At 36.4% G+C, this 12065-nt stretch overlaps 1 protein-coding gene across 6 annotated transcripts in view; it reads right to left on the bottom strand.

Moving 5' to 3' along the window:
- LOC108120074 (ran-binding protein 16) overlaps window positions 1–12065 on the bottom strand; it is a 476341-nt gene that overhangs the window by 169458 nt on the left and 294818 nt on the right. For all 6 annotated transcript variants that reach the window (XR_011444253.1, XM_043211189.2, XM_043211190.2 and 3 more), the window contains one exon: window positions 10950–11089. Coding sequence is in view for 5 of the 6 variants with exons in the window: in XM_043211189.2 (XP_043067124.1) it covers window positions 10950–11089 (140 nt within the window). In the remaining variant the exon portion in view is untranslated. The remainder of the gene's footprint in view (window positions 1–10949; window positions 11090–12065) is intronic.

Here is a 12065-nt window from a genome sequence, read left to right as displayed (position 1 = left end):
GCTTTAAAACTAAGAGAGTAGTTGGCGTATAAACAAACGGATGCTTTCATCGACTCAGGAGGTGATCCTCATCACGAAAATATATATAGGGTTTTTGTAAATAATTAGTACATGTATAGTACATAATTAGTAATCCTTACGACGGTTGCGAGTCGTCGGCCGCGATCTGTGCGAATTAGGGTTACGATTAAGCTTTCCTTCTCTTATGTTAATCAGCTTTGAGCTGACAGCCAAAGAATACAGGCACCTCTTCTAAATCGTGTATATTATTTTGTCAATCACCGTAATAGTAATATCTGGAGCCACAGCCCGGCTACCACCTTACTACAAGGAGTACAGCAGCATCATCGTCACTGATCGTGGCCACCTTCTAGTCTCGATCGGTGCTACGCATCTCTACACGACTCTATACGAGAGGCACCTACCAAGTGACATTTGTGGGTAGCAACTTGCCGCAACATCAGAACCAACACATCCGTGAGCAGCAGAGATCCAACGAGATCTCCAAGCCTTGGAGACACATGGGAAAATAAAATCATCATCTTAAAACTGGTACCCTAGGACGGACTGTACCGGACCGCACAGATGACTGCGATAGGGAAGAAGGAAAACTTTCAGAGTTTCATGTAAGTGAAATCTTTTTTATAAATTGCCAGAACAAATTAAAAGAAAATATAACAAAAGAATATATTAAAAATTGTTTTATTGCTTATAAAACATTTATTTTTTAAAGCAGTGTCGGCATTAAAGTCAAGAAGTTAGAGTAATTTATTTCTTTGTGTGCCGTGTTTTTTTTTTTTTTCTAATCAGTAAAATCCTTTTCGCGTAAAAGAGTACGGTAAATAGATATTGGGACTTATTGTATTGGGACTTGATAGAGATTGTATGAGCGATTCAGAGTCTGAAGACTTGGTTGTTCACCTAAGCAACCTCGCTTTATCAAAAGAGGCCGTCGAACGTAGTAAAGAAAAAACAAAGTGTGGGTCCACAACAACTGTGCAAAAACAAGAGTTTGAAGATAAATTGAAGGAAGTCACTGATAGGTTTAGCGCTGCGATAGTACCCGCTCCTGATATTGCGGCTAGTAAAATCATTGCCAGAGTTTAATGGGTCACAGGGAAAATATGTTTCTTGGCGATAAGAAACATAGCATCATATGAGCTGTTCAGACGGTTTGACGGTAGTTCCAAACATTATCAGGTTGTTCCCATAATCCGTTACAAGATGAGGGGATCTGACAATTCTATCTCTTCTTAGAAGCCACCTTGACTTTACCTATTTCGATAAGCGTCCATTATACTTGCTCGCCGCAAGTCGCATCATGGGTTTGAAAAAATAGAACACAAATGCCAGCTTTATCTATTTGATGTAGAAAGCCATTTCTTTTTATTACCCGGACTTACAACAGATGATATCTAAATACTCGCGGGCCTTTGCTGACCCAAATAAGAAGTAACCGTTCAAAACAAATGTAGTAGCGACTATTCGGACAGAGGAAAGTAAGCCAGTATATTCAAAGCTGTACTCGTTTCCATTGGGTGCTGACGATTTTGTCAGAGACCTACTAAAAATTATTCGCATTCGCATTATCCAAGATGGCATTATTCGACCATGTCGGTCTCCCTACTATAACCCCACATGGGTTGTAGGTAAAAAAGCCATCGACGCTTCGGGTTCGCCTAATAAGCGGTTAGAAGCCAATTTAGGAAAATTAAATTTGAAAACTATTGCCGATAGACACCCAATGCCGAGTATAACTATTATAACGAGTATAACTGTCGAATCTGAGAAGGGCAAATTTTTTGGGACACGGAAAAAACTTCTTTTTCTGCCGCCTACCTTTCGGAATAAAGAATGCCTCAATCATTTTTGAAAGGGCAATATACGATGTTCTACGGGAGAAAATAGGAAGCATCTATTACATCTATGTGGATGACGTCATTGTCTTTTAAGAAACTGAAGAGTCTTATGTTGACCATATTGCGGTTGTTTTAAGGAGCCTAATGGACGAAAACATGCAAGTGTCAAAGCAAATTTCAGACTTTTTAAAAAAAAATTGTCGATTTGTTTTTGTTTTTCGTGCTAAGATCGTTCTTGGACTTATCAAATTACTATCGATGTTTCATCAAAGATTTCGCATCAATAGCGAGACTCTTGACAGAATTACTGAAGGGTGAACGTGGCAGGGTCAGCAAATATCGTTCAAAAGGCTTTTCGGTGAGGCTTATCAAAGCCCCAGTTAAGCGCATTTTACAAAAGCTTACAAATATCCTTGTTCCAGAGGACGCTATCCTTCATTACCCAGACTTTACGCGACTATTGGATTTGACAACTGATGCTTCATCTTTTGGTATAAGTGCAGTCTTGTCTCAGAGAAATAGGCCTATAACGCTGAAAGATAGGGACGAAAGGGAGTGTCTAGCAATTGTATGAGCCTTGGATAGTCTTTGTCACTACCCCAACGGGAAAATGACATAAACATATTTACGGACCATCAGCCCTTTATATTTGCGGTCTCTGATGAGAATCCTCATTCAAAACTCAAGCGTTCGAAGGCTCTCATTGAAAAAAGTGGTGCAAAGGTTATAAGCCAGAAAAAGAAAACTGTGTGGCGGATGCTTTGCCGCGACAAGGTATTTACGATTCGCAAAGCTCAGCGGAGTCAGATCGAGCCACTATTCACATGAAAAATTCAACAACGCTTGTCATCGAGCCCACGGAAAAGCCACTTAACTGTTTTAATAACCAGATGGAACAAGGGACTATTTTTAGTGTTTGGTACTAAGATTCGCATTAAAATTGGGTTTTCCGATTGGAAGACAATGGTGGACTTAGTGAATGACGAAGTAACGCCCAACATCGGGAATGCCATACATTGTAAGCTTCCAGTCTTGGCCCGTATTCAGGACAGTCTGGTTCGGCTCTTCCCGGCCACTAAATTTTTGTATTGTAAGTCTTGGGTGGCGGACGCTATCAAACCGGACGAGCAAAAAGAAATACTTATTGTGGGGCACAACAGGGTTAGACAAGTGCTTCTTGACTGTTATTTTCCAAAAATGGGTAAAATAGCAGCCGAAATCGTTCTAATCTGCAGGATTTGTCAGAAGGTATAATATAATAGGCAACCATTAAAGCACGAATTTCTTCAATAACATCGCGGGTGGGACAGATTGCACATGGGAATTTTCTCAACAGAAGGAAAGTACTTTCTCACTGCTGTCGATAAATTTAGCAAGGTTTGCGGTGGTCCAGCCAATAGCATCGGGTCCTATATCAGATGTGAAAATCCCAATCCTTCAACTGGTGAATCTTTTCCCCAAAGTTAGATCGATTTATTTCGGTCTAGTGCAGACTTTGCCTCAGATAAAATTATGAAACTTAAAACATAAACTTGGATATAAACTTTAAACATAAACTTTATTTTAAATTAAATTAAAAGTTTTTAGAAGTTCCTTGGACAAGGAACTCATATAATCTGTATTATCCAAAAGCTAGAAACTTCTAAGAACTTTTAATTTAATTTAAAATAAAATACTTTGCTGTGCCGTTTTTGATTTCACCATAATGTTTTTTCATTAACTTTAAATCCAGACCATAACGCAGAAATATAAAAAATAAATATAAAAAAAATTATCGCACACTCGATATTTGGGAAAAAAAATCATACGATATATGTATATATATCATTTTTCCCAAAAAATATCGATATATTGATATTTTTATATATTTTCAACAACCCTTCGGAATCTTCAGAATCAGAGAGAGGCATATCCAGACGCGTTTAAAGTTTTAAGACGGCTCTCGCTGTCACCTGACGCTTCCAACATAGATCGCCTATATCATGAAGAGTTTTTTAAATTTTCACTTGAAATTTAGAAGGAAAATTCTTCAATAGTTATAAGTTTGAATTAACTTAAAAAAAATCGATTTTTTGAAACCGAAAATGAGGGGGTCTTCTTGAAAGCAAATTCTAAAATCCATAATATTCGATTTTGCAGAAGAAATTGGATACCCATTAGACAATAAAATTATCAAAGGGTAAAACTCCTAGACCATTTAAGATATCTTCCATAGTCTTTTCCTGAAATTTTTTCTAGTATTGCTCTCGCGTATGTTTCAAAATTCCCTGTTCCTGGCTTCAAGAGCTTCCTTGGACATCTTACTGGATTGGCAAATGGTTCATAATTTGTGTTCCATAAATTAAAATTTTTTAAAAGACAATGGCATATTAAACCAGAATTCAGGCCTAGATTTAAGGATGTAGTCTCATGTGTGAGGTTGAAAAAATCAATTTTTTTTTTTTTTTATATTTGGATAGTATTGTTTATTATGAATGTACTGTTAAAGTTTCAAATAAAAATATCAAATAATGACAGAGATACAGCCCATAATCGGGAGCGCGCCTACACCGAAAAGTATGAGTTTCTCGGTAGCGTCTAAACTTTAAACGCGTTTTTCTCGAAACGACATTTTTGTGTGCGGCGCAGGTGATTCACAAAATTCTATGGTACCGATCTAGCTGAAATTTGGATATGTTGTTCTAAAAAGTAACACCTCTGTCCCGTACTAGAATTATTTATTTTTAATGATTAGTTTTTTTTTTATCAATAATTTAAGATAAATTTTTTTAATTTTTTTAAATTTTTTGTTTTGTGAGTTCGCCATTTTGTTGTTTATTGATGAAAATATTTCATTCTAGTACGGGACAGAGCCATTAGCTTACAAAACAATAATCTATTCTAATTTTTTGTTTCGGATGACTCTAGCAGTCGAAATCACCTGCGCCAGGGACCTATCTTTTTTTTTTATATGCATACTTTGGCATGCTATAAAGTGTATTAAACTACACAAGAATAAATTAAACAAAATATTTTCAAATAGTTTATGATGCTTATAAAAACATATTTGAAAATTGAAACGATCGCATTATTTTTTATTACAAAAAAATTTTTTTGAAATAACCTCTAAAAAGTAGGCCGGCACATGAGACTACATCCTTAAATTTTTCTTTTTCTAGTATTGCTCTCGCGTATGTTTCGAAATTCCCTGTTCCTGGCTTCCAGAGCTTTTTCGGACATCTTACTGATTGGAAGGCAAATGGTTCATAATTTGTGTTCCATAAATTAAAATTTTTTAAAAGACAATGGCATATTAAACCAGAAGTCAGCCGTAGATTTAAATCTTGTAGTAGATTTAAGTTTTGTAAGCCTAATTCTACGATGGAATAATAATAATAATAAAACCAGAAGTATTCTTTCAAAAACACCTTGGATTTCCAAATGCGTAAGATTCGAAAGCTTCTGAATTTATTTCGTGGCAACAAGCCAGTTCTCGTAAGACTACACTGAATCGATGTATTAAATCATAGATTACGCCTGTTATAGAAGGAACCAAATTTGGTTGTTTGGAAAAACCTCCTTTCAGTTTTTCCGTTGTTCCACCAGTTGTTCCTATGTGAAAACCACACTCGAAAACCCCCAATCGAGGCGTGGAGACTTGATAAGCTATACTCAAATAGGTTTTGATCATTCGTTCATATTTTTAGGAGTTAATGGTATCATATAATGTGAAGACAAATACTGGTCTATTATGTTTTTTTTATGGAAGTCATCAAATGTTTGCCTTTATATAGAATGGCCGCAGCTGCCATTACAGCCCCATTTGTAGGCAGCAGTTAATTGGGTGCTATTATTATTTTCAATATGGTTTAAAAACTTTCTGGGTGGAAAAACTTTTTCCAATATCGCACTGTTCCTCCACAGTATATACAACGTTTTTGAGAACTCTACCAAATACAAGGCGTTTCTTGGTTTCTTTTTTGATTTCTTGGTTTGGACCGCTTATGCGTATTTCTGCGTATTTCTCCATACTCAGAAAAGATTCCGTTTATCTACTGACATTGTACCTTAATTGTGCCATAGTTTGAAGGTAGCAGGTAACAGCAGTTCATATTACACATTTAGAATGCACAATGATTCACACTGCCGGCTTAGACTACATCCATGTAAATATGGTAAGTTCTAATCCACGAACGACAGGTATACACTACTGCGGTTTCGTTGTTTTATGAGCTTAACATTTCTAGACCCGCCACAAACATGCATTTTTTATGTAATAAAAAAAAGTGAATAAAAAGCGAAACTTCTAATAAATTGAGTAAAGATTGTTAATTTTCCAAAATCAATTATGAAATACATTTTTTTTAAAGAAATAATTTTGTTAATCTCTTTGAAAAATTAAATTTTGTGTTTGTCAGTTCACAGCTGATGATCAGCTGATCGTAAAGCGTTTAAAAAGCGTCGATAAATCTAATCAAAGCATCTTTTATAATTAAGCCTAGTACTGTGACGACGAAAATCCGCTGTCGCACGAGTGACAGCTGTCAAACTCCATATAAAAAAAACGGTGTAAAAAAAGGAAGAAGAAGAAATTTTTGTCTCCTAGATTTTTCCGGTACTCTGACGACGAAAATTTAAGCTATCGAATTGAATGGCGTTGCCGGATCAAAACAAATAAACAGCTAATTTTGGGGTGTTGAAATAACTAATTTTATTTATTTCGATAGCTAAAACATGGAGGGAAAATTGATGAAAAATTGATGTCACACGTATGACAGCCGCCGAACTCCATATAAAAAAAACGGTGTGAAAAAAGGAAGAAGAAGAAAATTTTGCCTCCTAGATTTTGCCGGTACTCAGACGACGAAAATGATGGCTATCACATTGAATGGCGTTGCCGGATCAAAAAAGGTAAACAGCTGATCTCGGGGTGTAAAAAAAATTCATTGGATTTATTTTCCCAAAACAAAACATGGAGCGAAAATTGAGAGAAAAAAATTTTCGGCCCGCGAGGATAAAGTCAAGCTAATTAGTGCGGTCAGGGCGAAGCCCATAATATAGGATTTGACCCGCAATGGGCATGTAATGCCATAAAATTGCATTGAAATGACTTGTGATTGATTTTGATTTTGACCCAGTTTTCTTTTTCTTAATCAGCTCCTTAGCGGCGAAATACATAAACAAAACACCAACATCCAATCGTTTTGAATTCATTTTTGCTTATTTGTTTTTTGTTTACAAACAACAGCTGTTCAGTATTACCCTTTTCCTTAATATTTTTGGTCACACTAGCTCGGTAGCCAAATAAAGTGCGATTTTGCTAGCGGATTTTCGACAGCAGATTTTCGTCGTCAGAGTACTAGGCTTAAAGCATAGTATTGAGTTGACGAAAATCCGCTGTTGAAATTCTGATTTTGCACTTTATTCAACTACCGAGCTAGTGTCCGGCAACACGATTAAAATCGATAACAAAAATGTTCGTCAACTCAGTACCCGCAAAATCTAGAAGGCAAAAATTTCTTCTTCTTTCCTTTTTTACACCGTTTTTTTTATATGGAGTTTGACAGCTGTCACTCGTTGGACAGCGGATTTTCGTCAACTCAGTACTATGCTTTATGTGAAAAAAATCAACGCATGTTCAAATTTGAAAATTTAATTTAAATGCCGCTAGAGACTCGCCCACTGTGAGTTAGGTCCGATTCAGGGTGATCATGGGGACGCACCGGTTATTCATGCGTGTATCAAAACTTATTGGAACTGAGGGGATGAATTGAAAATTAGTGTATTGGAGTTATTGCTTATACATATTTAAAGTGCCTAGCTCACTCAATTAAGTGGCTGTCAGGAGGAGGAAAATATCTTCTATGTATTTAAGTTCATTTATCAATTATACTACAATATTTCTAAGATGCACGTGCTAGAAAAAAATTATAACAAAGACACGTGCCGATTAAGATTGTTACCCGTATTTTACTTCGTCAGACTGATGATGCATAATGCATAATTGAAAACTGATGCATAATTGTTTCAAATAAATCAGAATCACGTAAAAGCACAAAAAGAGATGAACAAATGAATGAGCGTAGAAACTCAGTAAGCGGCTTCTACTTTTTCTTTTCAACCAACTGACCAACTTACTTCTATACCCACGTCATGTAATTCTCAGTGCAAAAACCCAAATAACCACAAGACTTTATAAAATGATAATGTTTAGATACTGACAGTTAGAAAAAAAAAGCCTTTACTACTCTTAAAGGTCGAGCTCGAGCCAAACAGCAGAGAAAGAAAAAACAAGACTGGAAAACTAACTTCGGCGGAGCACTTCCAGTTAATATCGGTTTTATCGTGAAAATATCTGATATAGTTGGCCGATCCTTATGCAAATTTCATTATAAACCCGTTCATTTAAATAACAATATCTGTTGTATGGATCAGTTATATGAAATAATAATAACGTTCAATAAAATATAAAGAAGCTATAGGATATAGTCAGCCGATTTCTACCGTTTCTACCGATTTCTACCGTTCCGACTTATATACTGCGTGCAGAGAAATGAAGGGTGTGTGCAAGGTTTGAAGTCGATAGCTTTAAAACTGAGTGACTAGTTCGCGTAGAAACAATCAGACGGACAGACGGACATGCTCACATCAACTCAGGAGGCGATCCTGATCAATATTATATATACTTATAGGGCCCTTGTTCACTTGCACTGCGTTGCACACTTTTGACCAAAATTATAAAATACATATATAAAATTTAATACAAATTTATTTGCTAGGTTATTTAGAATTTTACCTTATTTCGGGGACTCACAAGTGGCTTCTACATTTGATGGTCACAGGCACATAATATAAGCCACACTTAATATAACCCATTAACCCATTCCTAAAGAAAAACCGACACACTTAGACCGTTTTCGATTCCATGTGATACCGTACGGGAATCTATTTCCCTTCTCGTTGTCCTTACAGCTGCGGCAGTAGTCCTTATAGGGGGAATTCATTCACCTAACATGTCTTATCATTAGCCGGTGCCCCGTGACTCCTATAGCCGTGCTGATGCGAGTCCTATCCATCCTTAACAATTGGGATGTTCCCAGATTCCCAGTCGACTTGAATTTTTCTTTTTTTGGTATGCCGACTCCATTTCAGGCTGGAGTGGTGTGGTGGTACCTATGAAAGCCAGTTCGTCTGCTAGGCAGTTGCCTGTGATGTTCCAGGGACCCAGATGAGGATGTCATACTCAATTGCTATCTCGTGAAGAGAACTAAGAAAAAGCTTCATAAATAAAACGGGGAGTTTACAGAGCTCCGTTGTGGTCGTTCCAACACTAATGATGCTGATCGTTCATGTCGCCCAAAAGAAGTGATCACGTCGGAAATCGTTAAAAAAATCCATGATATGATATTGGATAATCGGACAATAAAAGTTCGTAAGTGGTCTCATGCGATGTTCAGCCATAATCCGGACGAATTTTGCAAAAAATGGATTCTTCAGAACACGCCAGAGACCAAGGAAAAATCGAAACAGTGGGTTGCTCGGGGTAAATGTGGACCAAAGAAGGCCAAACAGAGTCTGTCAGCCAACAAGGTCACCTCGAGAAAGGTAGAACTATCACACGCGAATCTTATTCAAAACTGTTGCACAGATTCGACGTTGACATGGAGCAAAAAAGGATACATTTGGCGACGATGGAAGTGCTGCAATTGCAATGCAATTGAAATACGATCATCCAGCATTTTCTCCAGATTTAGCCCGCTGAGATTGAAAAGATTTGAGTCTATCGGGTAGGTCATTACCGAAGAAAAAACCTTGAGAAAACTTATTTTTTTAAGGAAATAAAACGATTAAAAAAACGTGCGACTAAATGTATCGACGTAAAATGTGATTATGGAAAAAAATAAAATGTTTAGTTGCCAAAACACAAATGTTTTATTCAAAAAGTAACGGACTTGTTCGTGCTATATGTTTTTGCTATCAGAATGGCTCTCTTTGATAGCCGATGCAAAGTATAAAACGTATGCATCGAAATTTTTTGTTATTGAAATCTATTAATGTAAATGTTACAAGTCGCAAGTTGAGCACGGAGTTCAAGATCAATGATAAGCTGTAGGATTTTGACTATAAGGAGGTTGGCAGTGTTCGGTTCTGGACTTTCAACGGAAGTTCAAGCCAAGTTGTACATGCGCCCTGAAAGCGGAGGAAGCAACGTCATCGCCGCACTCGATGCAACCGATCTTACCCAGCATAACTCGAACAAATCTTAACCGATCGATCTGAAATTTGAAATGACAGTATATTTAAAATTCCTCTATCTATCGACACACGTATTTTTTTTGTATTGCTTACTTTTTTTTTTTTTATCAAAAATTGTGTGATGTTTTTTATTCGTGAAAATTTTAACTTTTTTCAATCACTCACCATTTGCAAAAAATCAATATGTACATATTTGTATAGAAATCTGTTGATCTGTATCTGTTGATGTATAGAAACAAAGTTTGATTGTTTGATCTAGACCAAAAATTAAGTACGTTAGCTTTCCGGCTATGGACCTCCTTCAACAAAAAAGGGCCTACGTAGAAATGCCGCCAGCCGCCATTTTGTTTTTGATTTGTACAAAAAAAAAAATTATTTTTCAAATTTTTCAAAAATTTTCCAACAAAAATCCAAAAAATCCGCTTTATTTGTTCCAGTTACTCAGATATCCCCATTAATAACTTTGATGTTTTTTAAATAATTGAGATCTATTTAGCAGAACATTTGTAATATTTTTTTTTTACATACATAAATAAGTAGCTTAAAAATGATTCAAATATGAAATTTTAATTTTTGAGTTTAATTTTTATGGGATGAAAGAGGCATATATATTTCATTTAATTTTTGTTTTTTTTTTTTTGGAGTTGGTGTTGTTAGCTCCCTATAGGAGAGCGACAATAAAATCATAAAACGCAAATATCTTAACGGGTAATATTGGTAATATTAAATAACACAACAATTGAAATTTTAGTGCAATGCTCCATAGTGCAACGCTCGAAATAGTCAAGAAGTCAGCATCTGATCGGACTTGCACAACTTACTGTAACCAATTAGTTTTTTAATTAATTAGCTTACCGATAATAGTCCTCGTAAAGTAAAATAAGTACTAATAATGGGCGTGACATAGACCACTGATTTCGGCAGTCTTCCGTTAAAACATTATTTAATAATAATGACAGCATACTCTGAAGTAATTCGGAATTCATCTCCACAACCTAAAAAAAATACCACAATAATAAAATAATTATGTATAAGTACGTAAAAACAAACGTACGTAAAAGTACGTATATTATACACCAAATAAAAAGGAAATAAATTAACGTTAAAAGACTGTCGCTAAAACTAGATTTCCGTTTTTGGAGATTCAAAAAATGTTTTTTTTTTTCACAAAACAAACACAAGCTGGATTATGGAGTTTTGGCATCATGGACCGGCAGGAATATCTGGCACAAACGATCGATGAGCTTTTAGAGAAGTTTCTGACGGTGCAACAAGTCACAAGTTGAGCATGGAGTTCGAGATCCATGATAAGCTGTAGGATTTCGACTATAAGGAGGTTGGCAGTTTTCAGTTCTGGACTTTTAACGGAAGTTTAAGCCGAGTTCTACATGCGCCCTGGAAGCGGAGGAACCAAAGTCATCGCCGCCGCTCAATACTACGCTCAATTGCCGATCTCAGCCAGCTTTCTTCGCCGTTTTTGCCTCCAACCCTCAGTGCTGGCAACGTCGAATTTGCTCTCGCCAACTTGTTGCCTTCACCAGCAGTTCGTGTGTAATTCCCATCCACATAATGGGGGGATTTCGGAATAAGTTGTTTGTTTAAAGCTGGGCTGTCAACAGAGATAGTCTGGTTGGTCTTGTATTAGTAGCAGATTCTCCATAGTTCTTAGTAACGTTAACTCTCATGACATCAAATTCGCACCGTAGTCGTTCATTTAGAGGATAAAATTGTGCAAGAGTTAGAGGATATAATTCTATCGCCCCCAGAGCAGAAAAAGTATTAGGCACTAAAATAAAGGTTACTAGCCCAGTTTGCCGAATCGTTGAAATTTAAATTGCAGCGTCTTCTCCAAAGAAATAATAAATCGGTTCTAAACCAAGGGAGCTATTGGTCTGCATGAGGGGACTTGCATAAGCCGTACGTAGCGAACCAACCGTACGTGCACTTTTCATAAATAGGAGATGACAAAAA

Source organism: Drosophila bipectinata, chromosome XR, assembly GCF_030179905.1.
Source record: "Drosophila bipectinata strain 14024-0381.07 chromosome XR, DbipHiC1v2, whole genome shotgun sequence".
Classification (NCBI taxonomy): Eukaryota; Metazoa; Arthropoda; class Insecta; order Diptera; family Drosophilidae; genus Drosophila; species Drosophila bipectinata.
The sequence above is the reverse complement of the archived record's forward strand: the minus strand, read 5'-3'. Positions and strand labels throughout refer to the sequence as shown.